General features: G+C 36.8%; 1 protein-coding gene across 2 annotated transcripts in view; it reads right to left on the reverse strand.

Annotated features, from left to right (window-relative positions):
• The window catches only part of ACAD11 (acyl-CoA dehydrogenase family member 11), a 110,514-nt gene that overhangs the window by 54,685 nt on the left and 30,188 nt on the right, over positions 1-25,641 (reverse strand). For both annotated transcript variants that reach the window (XM_058294964.2, XM_058294965.2), the window contains exons 6-9: positions 17,038-17,179; positions 7,011-7,132; positions 3,040-3,146; positions 1,862-1,988 (exon numbers count right to left, since the gene is read on the reverse strand). In XM_058294964.2, the coding sequence (XP_058150947.1) occupies positions 1,862-1,988; positions 3,040-3,146; positions 7,011-7,132; positions 17,038-17,179 (498 nt within the window). The remainder of the gene's footprint in view (positions 1-1,861; positions 1,989-3,039; positions 3,147-7,010; positions 7,133-17,037; positions 17,180-25,641) is intronic.

The raw sequence follows: 25,641 nt of genomic DNA on the forward strand, positions 1-25,641 counted from the left end.
CTTTGACACTGCTCTTCTGTGTGACTGTTTCCCTTGATTGCCTATTTGTATATATGAAACAGCAAGCTAATATAGGTAGTGTACTTGACTTCCTCCGCCAATTCTGGCTTCTCCCATGAATGATGGGATGGCTGTAAGTGCTAGTGTACTAACAGGCTTCATTTCAGAGTAAGCAGTGGGAATCTGGCAGCCTGAGAGGCAAGCGGGGTCTCCACCTAACTCCCCACCAAAACAAAAACCAAAACAAAAAACAACACAGCATGGGGAACCTACTCCAAGGCGTTAACCCTCCCTTTGGAAGCCTTGGCTTCTCTGAAGCACATCATTTGTTTTCTTTAGAGTACTGCTGCCTGAGGTCTTCTATCTGAGGGAAGCACCTTGTTAAAGGCCTGAGTTGTTAAAGACCAACGAGAGTCGTTTTTCTGCACGTAATTCTGCAATCAAACATCTTGATTTCTCTGTTGCTTCTTACTCTTGCTCTACATATGAGGCAATCACAGAGTCCACTGTGGAAAAAGAATGTTTACCACCTTTGTTATAGCCTTCTCTTGTTTTAATATTTATTTATTTTTATCTTTTGAGGTACTGGGGTTGGGGACTGAACCTGTGAAACCGTGACCTCTTATGTGGAAAGCCAGTGCTCAACTACTGAGCCACCCAGGTTCAATCTCTGTACATCCTTAAAAAAAAAAAAAATAGAAAAGATACTAAATAGAGTACAAAGTCTTAATTACCGACTGCATATAGAGGTAATTATATTATAAGGAATTTCCTCCTATTTAAGTAGTATATTCTTTGAAAAACTCTACCCTCTCTGTGAGCAGACATCATGTCAAGTCAGACCTTAACTAAAGATTTAAGTATTCATTTAATTTATTAACAACACAAACTTCCTTATAAACACCTATCAGCTCCGAACACTTTTACTGAAAGAGGTTTGCCCTCTTTAATTTTGCCAGTCTAGCCTTAGATCTCCCAGAATCACTGAAGATTTGAATGGGATAATATTGTATATCTAAATCTTGTACCAACTCAAGTTGTAGATGAAGAAACTGGGGCTCTGAAAGATAGTTATTTGTCCAAGACCACCTAATTCATGGCAGGGAAGGACTTACACAATTTCTTACAATTTCTACACCACTATTCTAACCACACATAACTAGCCCTGCTTCTTTTACACATAACTTCTATCTTTTCTTCACTGCACCTTTCTCTTTCTTCCTTCCCAGGGTGTAAGCTCCACAGAAAAATAGCCCTTCCTGCCTTTTTCTTCCTTTTACTTTCAATAGCTCCCCTTTGCCTAACCCATTATTAAGTATCCAATAATTATTTGTTTACTGAATGAATGAATGTGTCATGTTGCTTTTCTACCTTCAGTGAACATACTGAAACTAAAATAGTAGCTGTGGAGGAAAAAGGTGGTATCTGTGAACATTTTGAAATGACATGCAACATATTTTTGGTATGTCCACTTGTGTAGTCTATAGTTCTCATTCAATTCTCAAGGAGCCAATAATAATGAGCTGAAAGTTGTTGCTTTAGGAAAAGGTCAATCTCTCCCCACATCCAAAAAGTATTTTACTCTAATATATTTAGGATCTCAGCCTTCTAAACAACCAATTCCTTTTGGCTTAATTTTAATTACACAGAATTATTGGTGGCATTCTCTTGGCACTTCTTAAAAGCTTTGAATTTTTCAGGATTAGATTCTGCAGCATCTCAGTATAGGGTAAGGAGTAGGATCTACGAAAGGGTTGACTGCAAAGATGATGATACCATCCCCTAGAAGCAGAAATAACAGTGGTAATTCATCTTTACTTCCTTAGCACCAACACAGTCTGTTTGTTTATACAGTAATTACCTTTTCAGCTGGAAGGATGTGTTGTTTCATGAAATGCTTCACTCTCGTAAGAACTTCCTGGCCTGTCGTGGTCTGTGCAAATAACCTCCCAGTAGTATCATACTGTGGTAGTCCAGTAGTCAAAGTTCTTTAAAAAATAAAAAGATTACAAAAATGTCCAAAATCATTATTATTTATTTATGAATATAATGTTTCCTCCCATTCTCTGAAAAAATCCCTCAAAATGAATTGCCATATTTCATTTCTTTTAAAGTTTCTCATATTGTGGGGTGAATGTAGAATTACTTTATTTCAAACATTAAAATTTAATGCTTAAGGTACTTTTTGGGTAAAGCAAATAAGCCTTGCATGACCTTAATCAATCAAACTTTGAATACCTATTGCAGCCACCTATCAAAATTTTAAAATAAAGAAGCAAATAAAATTGAACATTTAAATTATTTTTAGGTGTATATGCCTCATAAACATAATTGCTGGGATGTCATTATAAACAAGGTCTTTAAAGCTCATTATGATGTGCAACACATTAGATGGTTACATTCTGGAGATCAAAGATATCCCTTTTATAAAATGAAATGTGAAAAACAACTGTGATTGTTGTGACATAATGATACGTCATGGGTATTTGTGGCTTAGGCAGAATTTCCGGGTATAAAATCATCCGTGCATTCAGTGAGTGCTATATACCATGGCACCTAGCTAGAAGGTGATTGGCAAAGTGTGCCAAACTGCTTAATAATATGCTCCAATGATGGAGCACTTTTCATAGTGAAATGTTTACAAAATGTCTCAATAAAGTTTCAGGAAACATGATAGTGGAAGAAAGCAATATTTTGAATTTAATAATCATATAATATGTAATTTTAAATATTATGTGTAAGTAATAAATATCATAAGGAAACATTTGACAATTTGGTCTACATCCTTAGAATTTTATACATTCAAGTTGGCAAAAAACCACCTCATTACAAATATGAGAATTTTCTTTATATTTGAGGTTACTTTCTTTTCAGGCATTAACAAGATTTACCAAAGAAACTACTGTGATTTGCAGAAGGGATCATGGTGTAAGCAATAAAAATAATTCCTACTCTCCTAAAGTTTATAACTTTCACATAATTATTGTAAGTACAACAGAGGTTCTAATTTGAATTAGCCAATGAATCTGTTTTGCTTACCTTTTTGAAAGTTGTAATCCAGTTTCTGCCAGGGGTTTCACAATATTGGCAAAAAGAAAGCTATTCTCAGATGAATTATTTCCCAGAAGATATCTACTATATACTCCCTATAAGTAAATAAACATAGAACAATTAAATTCATTGAAAACCATTCTCTATCAAAAATGACTAACCACTGTTTCTCACCTATGTGGGTCACAGTAGAGAACAGATTCTAGTAAAATGACTCATTAATTAAGCTCACATGGCACCAAGATGTAAACCAGACTATGAAATCTATTAATTACACCCCCTTAAATTAAAGAGTCATACATGTATCATCTAGTTAAAGCATTCCCATCTTAGCAGAATTTTAACTGGAAATCAAACCAAACTTGAAAATGAGCTCAGCAGTTACCAAAAATACCCAATCGGCAACTTATATCACCTCTAGAGAGCACCAGTTTCCCTTCATAGTAGGGAGAAATCTTCTAAAGAAACCAAAAGAAGGTTTTAAAAAACTGTAAAACCAAAGAGAAGGCAATTAGAAGACCTCTAAGAATATATTATCTAATTTTTCAGAGTCTCTGATTTAGGTGAAACTATCTCCATTGAACAGCATTAGTTGAAAGCTAATCATTTTAAAAACTATTATTATTATATTATTTTCCTATTAATTGTATTTGGCTATTTTGTTGGTTTCAATTTTGAAGAAGTTTTGGATCACAGAAGGGTTACAACCATAGCAGGGGAGAATCATTGGTACAGGTGTCAGAGATGGAGGATGCAGGGGAGGAGGTTCACCTGGGGCATACCTTAAAGGCATATGAATGTGTTCTAGTGTTCATGGGGCATCATCACAGTGGGTGGAGAGTCACACAAAGGAATACTGAATTACAATCCTGGAGAGCTCTGCTACACTCTCTAATAGGACGATAAGAATCCCCTGAGTACAGGGGTATGAGTAGTAAAGGAGGATGAACTGTTGATGGGCCCTTGATAGTGATGACTGTATTTATGAATCTTTATTTTTGAAATTGAAACATAGCCTCGTACTGTAGGGTGCCTAAGCATTACCTTCTGAAAGCCTCCTTGTTGCTCAAATGTGGCCTCACTCTAAGCCAAACTCAGCATATAAACGCATTTCCTTCCCCTCAGCATGGGACATGACTCCCAGGGATGAGCCTTCCTGGCACCAAGGGATTACTACCAAGCACCAATTTGGAAAAAGGCCTCGACCAAAAGGAGAAAGGGTAAAGACAAATGAATTTATTTGGCTAAGAGACTTGAAAGTTAGTTGGGAGGTCATTCCAGAGGTTATACTTATACATGTCTCAGCAGGAACTCATTTACTGCCAAAGTAAATATTCCCTCAAAGAGCAGGACTCCTGAGGGCTCTGGAGATGTCCAGACACTATAGGCAGGGCAGATAGCTCTGGAGTTTGATGCCCTGCCAGTGTTCTTTACTTTGGAATTTATGTTCCCCAGTAAGACAGAGTTGGACTCAGTAGTGGTTTCCCTACACAGGACTCTTCTGTTCCTTTTATTTGAACCAATAGTTAGTACTAGAGTTGATAGGTGTTTGTCTAAGAGACTTAAATCTTTGGGCTGTCCATGTACCAGTTGGACCCTGAGTCCCAAAAGAGTTGCAACACCTACTCTCCAGTTCATTGTACTCACCTAGGATAACTAACAAGAAGATAATGATGGACAATGACCATCTCAAGGAATAGAAAGAGTCTGCAGCTGCAAGCAAGAAAGTCCCATCCATATGCCCAATGGGATCTAAGCTCCCTCTCAATTAGAGGGCATCACCATCCCAGAATCCTCAGTATTAGGGAATGAATGATGGCCTAGAGTAGACTTACTGTTATTCTACTATAATCTTATTGTGATCCCAGCAATGGAAGAACTTTTATCATTGATGTGGAAGCAGTGGCTACTGGAGTAATAAGGGGAGGGAGGGGGAAAAATAGGTATAATTTGGGGACACTTTCAGGACTTGGGTATTATCCTGAATGACATTGCAATGACGGATACAGGCCATTGTGTATCTTGTTACAACTTACAAAAATGTGCAGGAATGCAAAGAGAATGTAATCTATAATCCACACTTAGAGGCAATGCCCCAAGGTGTGTTCATCAATTGCAGCATATGCACCACACTAATGAAGGATATTGTTAATGCAGGAAAATGTGGGAGTGCTAGGGAGCGGGACATATAGGAATCCCCTCTATTTTTTATGTAAGATTTTGTAATCCAAACTTCTTTTAAAAATAAAAATGAAGTTTATTTTTTAAAAAAAGAATGCTAAACATTTCTTTTTCTTAATTCTCTATTTTCTGTGCTACTAACATAATACACTACCCCTTTTCCCCCCCACCAAAAAATGGAATATTACTTCATCTTCTTTATATAATTTTTCATGTTATGAAACACTGTAAAAATTTTGCCATCATTTCCAATTTCATATTTCCAGTTGGAAAGGAATGTTTGATCATTCTATAGAGTATATGATGATATAGTAACTTAAATCATGTCAAACTTCTATATAAAATAAAAAGACATTTCAAATTCAAAGGCTGTTTGGTATGCTTTTGTGCTTAAGAAACTAGACTGGCATAATAAAGAATGCATTTGCTAAGATTAACTAGAGGGAAACGGACTTTGGCCCAGTGGTTAGGGCGTCCGTCTACCACATGGGAGGTCTGCGGTTCAAGCCCCGGGCCTCCTTGACCCGTGTGGAGCTGGCCCATGCACAGTGCTGATGAGCGCAAGGAGTGCCCTGCCACACAGGGGTGTCCCCCGCGTAGGGGAGCCCCACGCGCAAGGAGTGCACCCATAAGGAGAGCCGCCCAGCGCGAAGGAGGGAGCAGCCTGCCGAGGAATGGCGCCGCCCACACTTCCCTGCCGTTGCTGCTGACGACAACAGAAGCGGACAAAGAAACAAGACGCAGCAAAAAGACACAGAAAACAGACAACCAGGGGAGGGGAGGGGAATTAAATAAATAAAAATAAATAAATCTTTAAAAAAAAAAAAAGATTAACTAGAGATAGCAGATGTGGCTCAAGCAGTTGAATGCCCGTCCCCCACATGGGAGGTCCTAGGTACGGTTCCAGGTGCCTCCTGAAAAAACAAAAACAAATAACAAGCAAAACGAATGATAAAACCAACTCAAGGAAGCTGATGTGGCTCAGTGGTTGAGCAACTTCCTACTTATGAGGTCCCGAGTTGAATCCCTGGCCCCTGGCAACCGCAAAAAAAAAAAAAAATTATATAGATATAGGTAGATAGATGTATATATATATATATACAAATGATTAGTAAAAGTTAATTTATGCTCACTTTCTCTCAGAATTAATCACATATATACATATATGAAATTATTGGAAAATAAATTTTACTCATCTTTTTACTCAAAAACATATTAAGAGGCTTTCATATGTGAGGTACAGTGCTGGGCTCTGGGAAATACAAAGATAACTCTTCCCTCATCATCAGCTCTGGTCAATAAATTGTTTTCTAGTCTGAAGCAGAGACCATCAAATAAGACTTAAGTTCTTTCTTATGTCTGATATTTCGGAAATGACCAATTCTTACATGCTTTTCTCTTTTTATCATTGTCTTTTTCGGTCCTTTCTTCTTAAAGTTCATTATGCCAAAAAGTGGCAACCTTTTGCAATTAAAAGTTTCCACTTGTCATTTTTCTATTCTGTACATTCTGGATTTATATTTTACCATGTCTGATACTTGTCATGAAAAGCAAAATGATCTAAGGATAAAGAATATAAAGAGGGGTGGGGAGTGGGGTATATGGGAATGTCTTACGTTTTTTAATGTAACATTTAATGTGATCTATTAACTTTAAAAAAAGATAATTAAAAAATAAAATAAATACATGCAAATGCAAAAAAATAAAACCTCTGAAGACCAGAAAATATTGTCAACAGTATATTAATAAATGATGAAACACATATTAAAAACAATTACCTGTGCTATTCCAGCCATTTTAAAATATGAAAGAGCAAGAAAGAAATTCCAGTTAGGAAGAATAGAATTAATTCCCCTGCGGTGGCAATAAATTGAAATCAGTTCCTCCAATGATGGTATCCCTAATAAAAACAGCATGAAATAATAACTTGAATAAAAATTTCATGGTAAAAATTTAAAATGTCATAATATCACATATATATAACAGAATATAATAATAACCATTAATCCACATAAATAGAACATGTTTTAAATTTTTAATTCCCACAGAAAAAGCATCAAATTTTGTCATTAACTACTGTGGTAGTTTGAAGCTGTACGTATCCCAGAAAAATATTTTTTAAAATGTAATCCCTCCTGTGGATATGAACCCATTTTAGGTGGGACTTTTGACGAAGAAGTTACTTCAGTGAAAGTATAGCCCTTCTCAACTGGGATGGGTCTTAATCCTATTACTGGAGTCCTTTATAAATGGAGTGAAAAAGCCGAGAGAGAAAGTCACAGAGAGGGCAGCCAGAAACTGAACATAATGGACTCAGGAAGAGAAGGGAGAGACACAGAGATGCTGCCATGTGCCCTGCCATGGCACAAACTAAGAACCAAGAAGTGCAAGCACCCAGACCCAGAATGCCAGTCTTTGGGAAGAAAACATCACCTTGTCGGTGTCTCCATTTGGACTTTTTGCCAGCCTTAAACTGTGAGTGAATAAATTCCCATTGTTTAAGCTGAACCATTGATGGTATTTGCTTGAGGAGCCCAAGAAACTAAAACAACTACTGAAAATGGAACACGAAGTTCAGAAAAATCAATAAGGAATAAAAGGATATTTAGAAATGCTTTCAAGAACTAAATTGATGGGAAGACTTCTGGAAAGATGGCATTGGAGTATGGAGACAGGGGTCAATCCTCTCACAAAAACAATGAACAAAGGCAAAGTAGCTGTTTTGGGGATCAGCAGACCACAAGAGTCCTGTGCATCATCCAGCAGTGAGTGAGAGGGAGCGACAAAGAGGCCAAATGAAAACAGTGAGTTACTTGCTCCTGTGACTAGGAACAGCACATACACTGCAACCTCAAGGTGTATAGTTTGGGAAAACCCCTGGCTCACTGCAGTGGGGAAAGAAATTGCTGCTCCCAGGGAGGAAGAGGGGTCTGGAAGAGGGCAGAGAGTGACTTCTCTTTGGTGAGTTTGGCCAGGTGAGACCCCTTTGAATCTCAAAAAGACCTCACCAGCACTGAAGCAGCCTCAGGGAGGGTAGGGGGTCTGATGAGGCAGGCTTCACACCCAAGCACCCGAGGAGAGAGAGACTAGGAGAGAAGGAAGACAGGAGAGAGCGCTGGCACACTGGTAGAGGCCAATTCGCTTGAGGGAAGAGGGCAGGGAGGGCCAGACGAGCTTTCAGAAGCCCACCTAAAATGTGGAGTGAGTGTAGCTAGTGGAGGAATGCCTGCCTCGCCTATTCTAGGTCCCTGCTTTGACTCCTGGTACCTCCTATGAGAAGGGATCCAGAGAGTGATTCCACGGGTTATCAGGCACCTGGCCGGCACCTTGTGACAGGGAATTTATAGACTGAGATTTTTTGTTTTAGATTTTTTTGATCTGTCATTTTATATGTTTTATTATTTTTTTATTTACTTTTTATTCTTTACTTTATTCTCTACTGTGGAGGGCAGGCTGCAGGTGATAGACTGACGAGCAACAGCAGCCTGAGACAGTTTCTAGGGGCCTAAGAGGGAAGCCTGTTTTTCCTGGGTTGTTTTTTATTCTTCCTTTTTATTCTTTTCCTTAATTTTTCTCTTTAGTTTATTTCTTTTCTTTCTTTCATTTTTCCTCTCCTGTTGCTTTTCTTTCATTTCACCTTCTCTTATTTGGTCTTCATTTTTCTTTTCTTCTTTTCTCCTCTTCTTTCCAGTATTTCATTTTATTTCTCATTTCGTTTATTTTATTCCACCTTTTTAATTTTTATTCCTTTGAATTTTTAAAAAATTTCCATGCTTATTTTTTTCATGGCTCCTTTATGGCTCCTCTTCTATCTTTTTTATTATGATAATGATTATTTTTCTCTTCTCTCTTTACTTTTCTATGGTCTTAATATTTTTTCAAGGGAACATGGACAACTACAAGGATATAGAATAAGTGCAATCAAGTGTCAAAGAAGAACCTTAACACAAAACAAAACAAAATAAAACCCTAGGGTAGAAAGAGAAGCCAACATCTGAATAAACAGATGCCTAGACACCAACAAAACATTACAAGCCGTACTAAGAAATAGAAAGACATGGCCCAGTCTAATGATCAAACTGAAAAGCAGGAAGAAATGCAGAACATAGAACAACTAATCAAGAATGTCCAAACAAATACCATAAATCAACTTAATAAAGTGAAGGAAGTGATAAAGGATATTCACAAGACACTGGAGGAACATAATGAAGAAATGGCAAACATACATAAAAAGCTAACAGATATGATGGTGATGAATGACATAATGCTGGAGGGGAATGGGTGTGGCTCAAGTGGTTGAGTGCCTGCTTCCCAAGTATGAAGTTCTGGGTTCAATCCCTGCTACCTCCTAAAAACAAACAAACAAACAAATGAAAAAACAAACTCTTATTGGGGAGCAGATATAGCTCAGTGGTAAAGCACCTGCTTCCCATGCTCTCTATGTTCAATCCCTGGTACCTCCTAAAAAGAAGTGCTACAAGCATATAACAGCAGATTTGAATAGGTAGAGGAAACAATTAGTGATGCTGAAGATAGTATATCTAAAATTGGACAGTGGAACAGACTGATAAAAAGATGGAAAAAATTCATCTGGGACTCAGGGAATTGGATGACAACCCAAAATGAACAAACATACATATTACAGGCATTCACGAGGGAGAAAAGGAGGGAAAGGGGGCAGAAGAAGTGTAGGAGGAAATAACAGCTGAAAACTCTTTTGAGGGACATGAATATACATGTCCAGTAAGTGCAGTGGACTCCAAACAGAATAAAACCTACCAGGCCTATGGCAAGACATATACGTATCATATTTTCCAAGTCTCAGACAAAGAGAGACTACTGAAAGCAGCAAGAAAAAAAGAAATATATCACATATAAGGAAAACTCAATAACATTAAGTGCTGATTTCTCATCTGAAACCATGGAGGTGAGAAGGCAGGGGTATGACATAGTTAAGGTGCTAAAAGAAAAAACTGCCAGCCAAGAATTCTCTATCCAGCAAAGCTGGCATTCAGAAATGAGGGAGAATTCAAAATATTCACAGAAAAACCTAAATTAAGAGAGTCTACCAACAAGGTATCTGTCCTTCAAGAAACAGTAAAGGAGTTCTGCAGGTTGAAAGGAAAAAACAGGAAAGAGAGGGTTGGAGAAGAGTGTAGAAAGGAAGATTATTAGTAAGAATAACTAAAAATATAAAGAGAAATAAAACAAAAATATGACATATGTAAACCTGAAGAAAAAATGGCTAATGTAAGTATGACCTTGATAGTAATAATATTGAATATTAATGGATTAAACTCTCCAATCAGATTGGCAGAATGGATAAGGAAATATGACTCATTGATATGCTGTCAACAAGAAACTCACTGTAGACCCATGGAGATGAGGAGGTTGCAAGTGAATGGTTGGAAAACGATTTTATGGGCAAAGAAAAACCAAAAAAGGGCAGTAATAGCTATACTAGTATCAGACAAAATAGACTTTAAATGCAAAACTGTAAGAGACAAAGAAGGACACTATATGTTAATAAAAGGGATAATCTATCAAGAAGAAAGAATGATCATAAGCATTTATGCACCTAACCAGGGTGCCCCAAAATACATGAGCCAAACACCGGAAAAACTAAGTGGAGAAATAGATGGCTCTACAAGGACAGAGGGGAACTTTAATACACCATTATCACCATTAGACAGACCATCTCAACAGAAGACAAATAAAGAAACAGAGACGTTGAATAACATGGTAGAGGATCTAGACCTAATAGGGATATACAGATCATTACACCCAAATACAGCATGATATATGAATCTCAAGCACATGTATCATTCTCCAGGACAGACCACAGACTAGGCCAAAACTCTCAATGAATTCAGAAAGATTGAAATTACGCATAGTAATTTCTCTGACCACAGTGGAATGAAGTTGGAAATCAGTAAGGGTCAGAGAACCAGATTAGGCACAAAGATAGGGAAGTTAACACACTATTAAAAAACCAATGGGTAAAAGAGGAAATTGCAAAAGAAATACGTAACTACCTCAAGACAAATGAAAATCAAAATTAAACATACCAAAACCTACAACATGCAGCAAAAGAAGTGCTGAGAGGGAAAGTTACCACCATAAATGGTTACATTAAAAAAGCAGAAAGAGCTAAAATCAAAGTTCTAACAACAAACTAATTACAAAGTAAGCAGAAAGAAGGAAAAACAGAAAAATTAGAGCAGAACTAAATGAAATTGAGAAAATAAAACACTAGAAAAAAATTAAGAAAAGCAAGAGCTGGTCTTTGAGAAGATCAATGAAATTTACTAACCCATAGCTAAACTAATAAGGAAAAAAGAAAGAAGGTGCAAATAAAATATAAAACAAAAGAGTGAATAGCACCACTGATCTCAGGGAAATAAAGAATATCATAAGAGGATACTTTGAAAAGTTGTATGCCAACAAGATAGATAACTTAGAGGAAATGGATATATTTGTAGAAAACACACAATCAGCCTACACTGACAAAAGAAATTGATGAACTCAACAGACCAATCACAATACACAAGATTGAATTAGCCATCCCAAAGGTCCCAACTAAGAATAACCTACAAGAGATGGCTTCACAGGTGAATCCTAGCAATCATGCTGGAAGAACTAACACCAATCCTGCTAACACTTTTCCAAAAAACAGAAGTAAAGGGAACATTGTCAAATTCATTCTATGATGCCAAATACCAAAGACACATAAAGAAACCACAAGAAAATTACAGACAAGTCTTTCTAATGAACCTGGATGCTAAAATCCTCAACAAAATACTAGCTAATCATATTCAACAACACATCAAATGAATTATACACCATAATCAAGTAGGTTTCATCACTGGTATGCAAGGATAATTCAACATAAGAAAATCAATCAGTGTAATATTACCATAGTAACAGAATGAAAGAAAAAAATAGCATGATAATCTCTATTGATACAGAAAAGGCATGTGACAAAATACAGCATCCTTTCTTCACAAAAAAAAAACCCAAAAGATAGAAATAGAAGGAAACATCACCAACATGATAAAGAAAAACTCACAGCTAACATCATATTCAATGGTGAAATGCTAAAGGCTTTCCCTGCAAAATTTGGAATGAGATATGGATACCCAATGTCACCACACTTATTCAACATTGTGTTAGAAGTACTTGCTTAAGTACTTCTCAAGAAAAAAATATAAAAAGCATCCAAATTTTTTCTTTACAAGAAAAAAATAAAAAAGCATCCAAATTGGAAATGAAGAACTAAAATTTTACTGTTTGCAGATGATATGATCCTATACATAGAAAACCTTGAGAAATCTACAACAAAGTTTCTAGAGCTTCTAAATGAGTTCAGTAAAGTGGCAGGAGATAAGAGCAACAGAAAAAAATCAATAGCATTCCATACACCAATAATGAGCAATCTGAGGAGGAAAAAAAAAAATTCCATTTACAGTAGCAACAAATAGAATCAAATATCTAGGAATAAACTTAACTAAAGATGTAAAAGACTTTTATAAGGAAAACTATACAACATTGTTAAAGGAAATCAGACAAGACTCCATGTTCATGATTGGACAACTAAACATCATTAATATGTCTGTCCTAAACAAAACAAATTGATTTACAAATTTAACACAATCCCAATAAAAATTACAAATAATCAAAATCATATTGAAAATGAAAAGTGAAATTGGAGGAATCATGCTACCTGACTTTAAAGCATACTACAAAAGCTTTGCTTTAAAGTAAAGCTACAGTGGTCAAAACTGCATGGTATTGGCACAAGGATAGACATACCACCAATGGAACCAAATTGAGAGTTCTGATAAAGATCCTCACATATATGGTCCACTGATATTTGACAAGGTCACCAAGCCAACTCAACTGGGACAGAATGGCCTCTTCAAACTGGTGCTGGGGAAACTGGATATCCATATCCAAAAAAAATGAGAGGATGACCATCTCATGCCCTACACAAAAATTAACTCAAAATGAATCAAAGACATAAATACAGAAGGCAAGACCATAAAACCCATAGAAGATGACATAGGGAAGCATCTATGAAATTTTGTAGTAGGAAATGGTTTTAGAAACTTTATACCCAAAGCGAGAGGAATGAAAGAAAAAAATAGATAAGTGGGGCCTCCTCAAAATTAACTTCTTCTCTTTAAATGAGTTTGTCAAGAAAGTGAAAAGACAGCCCACTCAATGGGAGAAAATATTTGGTTACCATTTATCCAATAAGGGCCTAATATCCAGCATATATAAAAATAAAAGACAAACAACCCATTCAAAAAATGGGCCAGAGATTTGAATAGATACTTTTCCAAAGAGGAAACTGTAATGACTAAAAATCACTTGAAAAAATGATCAACATCACTAGCTATTAGGGAAATGCAATAAAAAATTGCAATGAGATATCATCTTATACCAATAGACTGGTGGCTATTAAAAATAAGAGAACTACAAGTGTTGGAGAGGATGTGGAGGAAAGGGAAATCTCATCCACCGCTGGTGGGAATGTAGAATGGTGCAACCATTGTGGAGGATGGTTTGGTGGTTCCTCAGGAAGTTAACTATAGAACTTCCATATGCTCCAAAAATCCCACTGCTGGGTATATACCCAGAAGAAATGAAAGCAGGGACACAAACAGAAATACGCACACCAATGTTCATAGCAACAGTATTCTCTATTGCCAAAAGTTGCAATCAACCCAACTGTCTACAAACAGATGAATGCAAAGGTAAATTGTGGTATATACATATACATACAATGGAATATTACTCAGCTATGAGAAGGAATGAAGTATTGACACACAGAACAACACGGGTGAATCTTGAAGACCTTAGGTTGAGTGAAGCAAGCCAGTCACTAAAGGACATATATCACATGACCTCAATGATATGACCTAAGGAAATTGAGCAGACTCACAGAGCTGGAAGACAGGTCTTCAGGAGACAGAAAGGGAATAGAGTATGCTAAGCCAATGCTCAATATGGGCAAAATGTGGAAGTGGGTGGTCTGGCAGTGGATAGGGGTGATAGTGGTATAGGGATGTGAGTGGTATAGGGATGTGAGTTGACAGTGCTGGCATGTAAGGGTGAGCAGCGTGGGGAATTTGGGTTGGATTATCCATGGAACTGGGGGGAAGGCTGGAGGAAGAAACAGGTAAACTCTGGGGACTTGTAGATCTGTGGTTAAAACTACAATGGTGGGAATTTTCTTTTAGCAAATATGGCAGGGGAAGTTATTGGTTGAGGACATAGGGGTTGGGGGAATGAGTGGGAAAGGGTGCCTCTGTGGAATATGAAAGTGTTCATCTTGTCATAGGGTATTATCCCAGTGGGTGGAGACCCACACAATAAACAAGAAAATATTAAACTCCAATCCTGGGGAGTCCCACTGGTTCTCACACAGAGGGACAAGAATCTCTCAAGAACATCAGCAACGCCTAGCTAAAGAAAACAGACCAATATATCAAGCCCTCAAAATCAATGCACGTAACTGTGACCCTTAGTCTTCAAAAATTGCAGCCTAGTGGTTACCATAGTTTCCGAGGGAAGGCAGAAAGGAAGAATGGATGGAGCATGGGGCATTTTACGGAACTGGAATTGTTCTGCATGATCTTGCAATAACAGATACAGGCCATGATGCCTTTTCTTAGAACTTATAAAAGTGTACAGTAAAGATTTTGAACCATAATGTAAACCATTGTCCATGGTTAGTGGCAATGCTTCAATATTTGTACACCAATTGTAAAAAATGTACTATATTCATGTAAGATGTTATTAATAGAGGTAAATATGAGAGGGGGAGGAGTGGGATATATGGAATCCCCTATATTTTCTATGTGACTTTTCTGTTACCTAAAGCTTCTTTGAAAATAAAGTGAAAAAAATAAGACATGGGGAACATACAGAAGAAATTGTCACTGGACATATAAGATAACAGATCTGATGGGAATGTAAGACAATGTAAAAACAAAATTTTTTCATTTTTCATTTTTAAATTTAAAAAGTTTTTAAAATATATTTTTAATTTTATGTTTATTGTTTTATTTTTTTTTGGTTTTGTTTTAGGGGAGGTTTTAGTTTGCAGAAGAGTTGCAGCTGTGGCAGGGGAGGATCACTAGTGCAGGGTGTTAGTGGTAGGGGGATGAATGGGGAGGGGTATACCTGGAGCATGACACTATAAAATATAAGTGTGTTAATGTGGACATGGGGTCTTGTCTCGGTGGATGGAAACCCACACAATAACAGAAAGAACACTGAATTCACATCCTGGGGAATCCTATTACATTTTCTATTGGAGTGGCAAGAATTCCTAGAGTACATGGGCAGGGTTTAGCAAAGGAGGACAGACCAATATGCCAGACCCTTGATATTGATGCTTGTACTTATGAACCTTGTTCTTGTGAAATTGAAACTTAGCCTAGTATTATATATTGCCTAAGAGTTACCTCCTGAAAGCCTCCTTGTTGCTCTAATGTGGCCGCTCTCTAAGGCCAAACTCAGCATATAAACTCACTGCCTTTTCCCCAGTATGGGACATGACTCCCAGGGATGAGCCACCTGGCACTGAGGGATTACTATCAAGTGACAACTAGTGCTGCATCTTAAGGAAAAAGACCTTAATAAAAATGGGAAAATATTACATACAAATGAGTTTTTATGGCTAAGAGATTTCAAAGTGAGTCAGGAAGCCATTCCAGAAGTTACGCTTATGCGGGTCTTAGGAGGATCTCACTACTGCTGCAATAAACATTGCCTCAAGCAGGGAGGCTCCTGAGGACTCTAGAGACATCTGGACAATATAGGCAGGGCAGAGAACCCCAGGAATTTGGCACCCTGTGAGTGGGCCTTACCTTGGAATATATCCCAATGTATTCGAGTTGGGCACATTTATAATTTTCCTACACATGGTTCTTATGCCCCTTTTATTTGAATGTATAATTAGTACTATACCCGTTAAATATGTGCCCCAGAAACTTAAATCTGCTGGCTACTCATACACCAGTTTAGCCCTGAATCTCAGCAAAGTTGCAGCCAACACCTACCATCCAATTCATCTAACTCACCCAAGACAACTAACAAAAGGATGATGACAGACAACACCCATCTGCCAAAACAGAGAATATCTACAACTGTACGTTCTCTGTCCCTCTCAATGGACAGCAGAGTGGGCATCACCATCCCAAAATCCTCGAGATTGAAGAAAGAACAAATATAAGCCAGGATTTGCAACTGTGGAACAAAGTAGACTTATTATAGTAATGAAAGAAGTTGTAATATTGACATAAAGGCAGTGGTCACCAGAGGTTCTGAGGGGAGGGACAGGGAAGAAGGTGAGGCATTTTGGGAAAACTGGAAGTGTTCTGCTTGACACTGCAGTGACAGATACAGGCCACTGTACATTTTGTCAAAATCTATAAAATTGTGCAGTGCAAAGCTTAAAACATAATGTAAAGTATAGACCATGGTTACTAGCAAACTTTCAATATGTGTTCATCAGTTGGAACCAATGTACCACTCCTATGCAAAATGTTGTTAATGGAGGAAAGTGTGGGAGGGGGAAGGGATGAGATATATGGGAAACCCCTATTTTTACGATGTAACATTTATGTAATTTAAAGCCTCTTTAAAAATAATAAAGAAAAAAAAAGAAAAAGTTAAAAGAGAAATAAAAGTCTTTTTCTAAAATTGTAAGATAATCTTAAAAATGTTAAATTGAGAAGAATAATAAAGACAATCTTATATCAATATAATTTAGGCAGGATTATGTTTTCATACCTATGTTTCCTCGAAAATGAGAACTTTGATTTAGCATTGGAACTGTCTTTGGCCAAAAGTAGAATATGGAAAGATGAGCTAAGTCTGACAAAGGATGACCAATGGTTGAAAGCTCCCAATCCAGTACTGCTATAACTCGAGACTATAATTAAAAAAAAAAAAAGAAGTTTTAACATCACAAAATTCAAGCCAAGTAAATAAATGAAATAAAACATATTTGAAATCATATTTTCTATCAAAAGCCAATCTGAAGCTGTGGTTTGTAATCTTTACCAACAGTGGCGCTTCTCATTTATCAAATAACCAATCAGCCCTGATTGTGTTAGCTGGGTCCATTACATTATATTTCTGTATTTTACCTTACAGAGCCTTAATTTCTCTTATAATGAGTAAAAGCAGTTGAAACTTCTCAAATGGGAGTAACTGTAGTAAAGAAGAAATTCTAACAATTAATTACTTATATTACAAGAATCCATGTTATAGCAGGTATAATTAAGATTATAGGGAAAATGGCATCCAGATAGGTAGGCAACACCTGACTCACAAAAAGGAGCAGAGAAAGGGCAAAGACCTGTCCAAGAGAGCTGCTTTGGATGCTTATAGAACAGAAAAGCACTCGTCATCCAGGAGGGGACAGGACAGATTAAAAAGCCCAAGAAAAACAGTGAGTTGCTCACTCCTGTGGCTGGAAAGGGCACACACACACCCCAACCCGCTCAGGGCAAGTGGCCTTGGTGGAGCCCTTGGCTCACTGCTGCCAATGGAGTAGGAGGGAGCATTCGCTGGGAAGAAGGATCTGAGGGAGAGTCAAGAGCGGTTTATGTGCCGTGAGTTTGGACAGCTGAGTGCCCTTTGAATCTCTGAAGGGACTAGGCAGGCAGGGAGAGGAGTTGGGGATCTGCTCGGGTAGGCTCTCAAGCCCAGCAGCTGTGGGAGAGAGGAACTAGCTGAGAGAGGGGGTGGAGTCAGGTGCCTAATTAGCTGGGCTCTGCCAAATCTTTAGAAGTCTATCCCGCCTGAGGGAATAAGCTTTTTGAAGCCCAATTAAGCCAGGGAGCCAGCTTAGCTCAGTGGAAGGATTCCTGCCTTTTACATAGGAGGTCACTGGCTCTATTCCTGGGGCTACTTAGAGAAGTGATCCAGAGAGTGATTCACTGGGTTATCAGGCACCCAGTGATACCATATGACAGGTAACATATAGGCATTTTTATTTTGTTTTAGTTTTTCTTGGATCTGTTTTTTTTTTACTTTTTAAAGGTTCCTTTATCTCTTCTTCTTTCTTTTTCCCCCCTTATTTCACTTGCTAAAACCCAGTACATCCTCTGCAGAGTGCAGGCTGCAGGGTGATTGATGAACGCTGGCAACCTGAGAAGCTTCTTAGGGGCCTAAGAGGGAAAGGCTGGTTTGTCTGTTTTGTTTATTTTTGCTGTATTGTTTGTTGTTTGTTTTGTTTCCCTTTTCTGTGTTTCTCTTTATTTTCTTTTACTCATTTTTTCTATCTACTTTCTTTTCTTTACTTTTCTGTCCTCCATTTTTCTTCTTTTTCTGTGGTTTTCTTTCATTCCACCTCTTCTTGTTTGCCTTTATTTTTTAAAATTTCTCTTTTTTCCTTTTTTCTTTCCTTCTCTTCTCATCACTCAGGCCTTTAAATTCATTCTATATGTATTTTTCTATTCCACTTTTTTATTCTTATTTCTTGTATGTCTTATGATTCTTTATTCATGTTAATTATTTATTTTCCTAGGCCTTATATGGTTCCACTTCTACCCTTTTTTATTATTACTATTATTCTTTTTCTCTTCATATCTCTTTCCTTTTCTCTGGCCCTTATACTTATTTTTCAAGGGAGCACAGACATCAGCAAGAAAACAGAATTAGAGGAACCAAGTGTCACACAGAAACCTTACACAGAAACATGCACACACACGAAACAACAAAATAAAACCCTAGAAAGCAGAAAGAGAAGCTAACCAATTGAACAAGCCCATCAAGGTAAACAGATGCCTAAACACCAAGAAAAAAGTACAAGTCATACTAAGAAACAGTAAGACATGGGCAGTCTAATGAATAAATTAAAAAACAGGAGAGATGCAAAACATGGAACAACTAATCAGAGATGTCCAAATAAATATCATGAATCAATTTAATGAAATAAATGAAGAGATTAAGGATATTAAGAAGACACTGTGAGAACATACTGAAGAAATTGTAAGCATACATAAAAAGATAACAGACATGATGGTGATGAATGACACAATACAGGAAATCAAAAATAAAATAGAAGCACTTAACAGCAGATTTGAAAAGTCAGAGGAAAGAATCAGTGATGTGGAAGACAGTACATCTGAACTCAGATAGTAGAACAGATAGATAAAAAGATAGGGAAAAAAAGCTATTTGTGGAATACTGTGCAAATATGGCATGGGATTAGCAGACAAGGCTCAACACTTTCACAAAAACAACAAAGAGCCTAAAGCTGCCAGAGGGACCTGCTTTGGGAGTCAGCGGACCTGGACAGTTCTCACCACTCCCAGGAGGGGGAAGGACATATGAAGAAGCCAAAATAACAAACTGTGAGTTATTAAACCTCCCCACACCAGGAAGGGCTCCCCTCCCCCACGGCCAAGATGGTCAGCGACAGTAAAACCCATGGCACATTGAAGATGACTGAGGGCAGATATATTCCTCCCTGCTAGCAGCTACAAGGGAAAAGGGAGGGGGAGTCGGGGGACTTTTCTTCAGTGAATTTGGACAGCAGATCCCACTTCAAATCTTGGCTCTGGCCAGATGAAAACAAAGCAATAGGAAGAGAGATACACCTCTGTGGAAATGTGTGCCAACAAGTGCCATCTGCTGGTGGTCTGGAAATTACATGGACAGACATGCTTTTACAGCTCTTCTTAACCCACCCCTGGGAAAAAGTCTGCACAGGGTTAGTGAGTCCTTGGCATGGTTTTTGGTAACTAAAGCTGGGCAATTTAAGGATAAGTTGAACCAAATATCAAAGACCTGTGAAAAAATAACAGGCAAGACAGAGAAAGGGCCCACTAGAGTAAATTTACTATCATATCAAATTCCTAGACATCAGAAAAAATTACAAGCCATGCTAGGAACCAGGAAGATATGGCCCAGCCGAAGGAACAAACCAAATATACTGAAGAGAGTCAGAATTTGAGACTATTAAGCAATGATAATCACACAACTCTCCTAAATCATTTTAAAGAATGGAGAGAAAATATGACTAAAAAGGTAAAGGATATTAAGAAGACACTGGGTGAACATAAAGAACAATCTGAAAGTCTGTAAAAAAAAGTAACAGACCTTATGGGAATGAAAGACACAAGGGATGCTATTAAAAATATATTAGAGGCATATAAGAACAGATTTGAACTCCTTAAAGACAGAATTAATGATTTTGAAGACCAAACATCTGAACTGGAAAAGACAGGAGAAGAGAAAGAGAAGAGAATGCAAAAAATGGGACAGAGTCTCAGGGAATTGAATCAACAAACCCTTAGCTAGACTGACAATGAAAAAGAGAGAAGACACAAATAAATAAACTCAGAAATGAGAGGGGGTACATTGCCACTGACCCCACAGTAATTAGAGAGATGATAAGAGGATATTATGAATTATATGCCAAAAAACTAGAAAATGCAGATGAAATTGACAAATTCCTTGAAACACATGAACCACCTACACTGACCCAAGAAGAAATAGAAGACCTCAGCAAACCAATCATAAGTGAAGAGACTGATACAGTCATCAAAAACCTCCCAAAGATGAAAATTCCAGGACAAGATGGCTTCATGGGTGAATTCTACCAATCACTTAAAGATGAACTAATACTGATCTTGCTGAATCGCTTCCAAAAAATTGAACAGGAAAGCTGCTACCAAACTCACTCTATGAAGCCAACATCACCTGAATACCCAAACCAGATAAAGATACTACAAAAAAAGAAAATTACACACCAATATCTCTAATGAATATAGATGCAAAAATCCTCAACAAAATACTTGCAAACAGAATCCAAAAGCACATTAAAAGAATTATACATCACAATTAAATTAGTTTTATCCAAGGTATGCAAGGATGGTTCAACACAAGAAAATCAATTAGAGTAATAAACCACATTAATAAAGTGAAGAAGAAAAATCACATGATCCTCTCGATTGATGCAGAAAAGGGATATGACAAAACACAGCCTTTCTTGATAAAAACACCCCAAAAGATAGGAATAGAAAGAAGCTTTCTCAATATGGTAAAGTGCATATTTGAAAAACCTACAGCTAGCACTGTACTCAATGGTCAAAGACTGAAAGCTTTCCCATGAGATCAAGAACAAGACAAGAATGCCCACTATCACCACCATTATTCAATATTGTACTAGAAGTTCAAGTTAGAGCAATTTGGCTAGCTAAAAAATAAAAGTCACCCAAATAGGAAAGGAAGAGAAAACTTACAATATTTGCTGATAATATGACCCTATATCTAGAAAATCCTGGAAAATCCACAACAAAGCTACTAGAATTAATAAACAAGTTCAGCAAAGTGGTGGGATACAAGGTTAATAGACAAAAATCATTAGCGTTTCTATATACTATTTATAATAGTATTTGTAATAGTGACTGAAAAAAATAAAATATTTAGGAATAAACTTAACCAAAGAAATAAAGGAACTGCATTGAGAAAAGTACAAAGGATTGCTAAAATAAACTGAAGAAGACTTAAATAAATGGAAGACAGTCTGTGTTCATGGATCGGAAGACTAAATATCATTAAGATGTAAATTCAACCCAAACTGATTTATAGATAAGAAGCAATCCCAATACAAATCCTAATAGACTTTGTTGCAGAAATAAAAAAGCCAATAATCAAATTTATTTGGAAGGGTAAGGGGCCCAGAATAGCCAACAATGTCTTAAAAAAAAGAACAAAGTTGGAGGACTGTCACTTCTTGACTTTAAAGCATATTACTCAGCTATAGTGGTAAAAGCAGCAAGGTATTGGCATAAGGACTGACAGGCTGACCAATGGAAGCAAATCGAGAACTCAGAAATTGACCCTCACATCTACAGTCAAGCGAGTTTTGACAAGGCTATTAAGCCCACCCAGATGGGCCAAAACAGTTTAGTCAACAAATGGTGCTGGGGGAACAGGATAGACATATTCAAAAGAAAGAAAGAAGAAACCTATATTATACCTTATACAAAAATTAACTCAAAATGGATCAAGGACTTAAACATAAAAACAACAACCATAAAACTCCTAGAAGAAAATGTAGGAAAATATCTTCAAGATATTGTGGTCAGCGGTAGTTTCTTAACCTTACACCCAAAGCACAAACAACAAAAGAAAAAATAGATAACTGGGACCTTGTGAAAATTCAACACTTTTGCACCTCAAAGGACTTTGTCAAAAAGGTAAAAAGGCAGCTGACTCAATAGGAGAAAATATTTGGCTATCTATCTGATAAAGGCTTAATATCCATGATATCTAAGGAGAGCATACAACTCAACAATAAAAAGGCAAAATATCTGATTAAAACAATGGGCAAAAGACTTGAAAAGAGGCTGAAAGTGAATGGTTGGAAAACAATTTTACATGCAAACAATAACAAAAAGAGCAAGAGTAGCTATACTGACATAGGGACAAAATAGACTTTAAATGTAAAACTATTATAAGAGACAAAGAAGGACATTATATATTAATAAAAGGTAATCTATCAAGAAGAAGAAAGAACAATCATAAGCATTTATGCACCTAACCAGCATGCCCCAACATACCACATTGGAAAAACTAAGGGGAGAAATAGACGGCTCTACAATTATAGAGGGGGACTTTAATACACCATTATCACCATTAGACAGAACACTTTGACAAAGGATCAATAAAGAAACAGAAACCTTAAATAATACATTAGAGAATCTGGACCTAACAGACATATATAGAACATTACACCCAATACAGTGTGATATACATTCTTCTCAAGTACACATGGATGATTCTCCAGAATAGGCCACATGCTGGACCACAGAACAACTCTCAATGAATTCAGAAAGACTGAAATTATGCAAAGTAATTTCTCTGACCACAGTGGAATGAAGCTGGAAATTAGTAAGGGGCAGAGAACCAGATCAGGCACAAAGATATGGAAGTTAAATGCTTTTAAACAATGAGTGAGTCAAAGAGGAAATTGTAAACAAAATCAGTAACTGCTTCAAATGAATGTAAATGACAACACAACATATCAAAACCTAAGGGATGCAGAAAAATGTTTCTCAGAGGGAAATTTATAGCCACAAAAGCCTATATTATAAAAGAAAATAAGAGCTAAAATCAAAGACTTAACTGCACATCTGAAGTAATTAGAAAAAGAACAACAAACTAACCCCAAAGCAAGGACTAAGTAGGAAATAACATAGACTACAGCAGAGCTAAATGAAATTGAAAATAAGAAAGCACTAGAAGAAATAAACAAAACCAAAAGATGGTTCTTCGAGAAGATTAAGAAAATTTACAAACCTTTAGCTAGACTAAAAGAAAAAAAAGAGAAGAAGTGAATACATAAAATAAGAAACAAGGAAGGGGTATTACCACTGACCCCACAGAAATAAAGAGTATCATAAGGGGATACTTTGAAAATCTGTATGCCAACAAGATGGATAATTTAGACGAAATGGACAAATGTATAGAAAACACACATACAGCCTTCATTGAAAAAAGAAGAAAATGATGAACTCAACAGATCAATCTCAAGTAACAAGACTAAATTAGTCATCAAAAACTGGCTTCACAGGTGAATTCTACCAAACATTCCAGAAAGAACTAACACCAATCCTGTTTAAACTTCCAAAAAAAGAAGTGCAGGGAACATTGCCTAACTCATTCTATGATGCCAACATCACCCTAATACCAAAGCCAAACAAAGACGCTATGAGAAAGGAAAACTATAGACCAATCTCTCTAATGAACCTAGATGCTAATATCCTCAACAAAACACTTGCTAATTGTATTCACCAGCACATCAAACAAATTATACAACATGCCAAGTGGATTTCATCCCTGGTATGCAAGGATGGTTCAACATAAGAAAATCAGCGTAATATACCACATAAACAGATCAAAAGAAAAAAATCACATGATAATCTCCACAGATGCAAAAAAAAAAAAAAATTGACAAAATACAGCACTGATTCCTGATAAAAACACTTCAAAAGAAAGGTATAGAAAAAAACTTCTTGAAAATGAAAAAAGCCATATATGAAAAACCCACAGCTAACATCATATTCAATGGTGGAATCATAAAAGCTTTCCCTCTAAGACTGGAACAAGACAAGGATGCCCTCTCTCACTGCTCTTATCTAACACTGTGTTAGAAGTACTTGCTTGAGCACTTAGACAAGAAAAAGATATAAAAGGCATCCACATTGGAAAGGAGAAAGTAAAAATTTCACTATTTGCAGATGATATGATCCTATACATAGGAAGCCCTGAGAAATTCACAACAATGATTATAGAGCATATAAATGCATTCAATATAGATTATAAGATCAATGTGTAAAAGTCAATAGCATTTCTGTACACCAGTAATGAGCAATCTGAGGAGGAAATCAGGAAAAAAATCCCATTTACAATAACAACTAAAAGAATCAAATACCTAGGAATAAAATTAAAATAAAGATGTAAATGACTTGTACACAGAAAACTATACAACACTGTTAAAGGAAATCAAAGAAGACTTTAATAAATAGAGGAATATTCCCTGTTCACGGATAGCATCATTACATTGTCTATCCTAACCCAAACTGATTTAAAGATTTCATGCAATCCCTATAAAAATTACCACACTATTTTTTACTGAATTGGAAAAAGCTAATTGTAGAATTTATTTGGAAGGGCAAGGTGCCCCAACTAGCCAAAGACATATTGAAAAAGAAAAATGAAATCGGAGGAATGACACTACTTGACTTTAAAACATACTACAAAGCCACAGTGGTCAAAATGGCATGGTATTGGCCCAAGGATAGATACATTGACCAATGGGAATGAACTGAGAGTTCTTATATAGACCCTTGCATATACAGTCAACTAATATTTGACAAGGCCATCAATCCCACCCAACTGGGAGAGAATGGCCTCCTCAACAAATGGTGCTTGGAGAACTGGATATCCATATCCAAAAGAATGGGAGAGGAACACCATATCACACTTTCTACAAAAATTGACTCAAGATGGCTCAAAGATCTAAATATAAGAGCCAAGATCATAAAGATCTTGGAAGATAATGTAGGGAGGCATCTACAAGATCTTGTATTAGGAAATGGTTTCATGAACTTTATACCCAAAGCATAATCAATGAAAGGTGCTCATGAAAATTTATGAAACCACATGGGTTCTAAAATAAGAGCAATCAAATTTTTAGCATTTTAGGGGAGATATAAAGAAATAAGAGAAGTAGAAGGTAAATAGGATATGGTCAAAGACAAGAGGATTCAATTTCTACATTATTGCAGTTGACCAGTGAAGGAGATGAGAAAGAGTACAGTGTAGAGGAATTATACAGCAGTGCAAGTCTGCAGGCCTGATCAAAATCTAGCT

This window comes from Dasypus novemcinctus, chromosome 4 (assembly GCF_030445035.2).
Source record: "Dasypus novemcinctus isolate mDasNov1 chromosome 4, mDasNov1.1.hap2, whole genome shotgun sequence".
Lineage (NCBI taxonomy): Eukaryota > Metazoa > Chordata > Mammalia > Cingulata > Dasypodidae > Dasypus > Dasypus novemcinctus.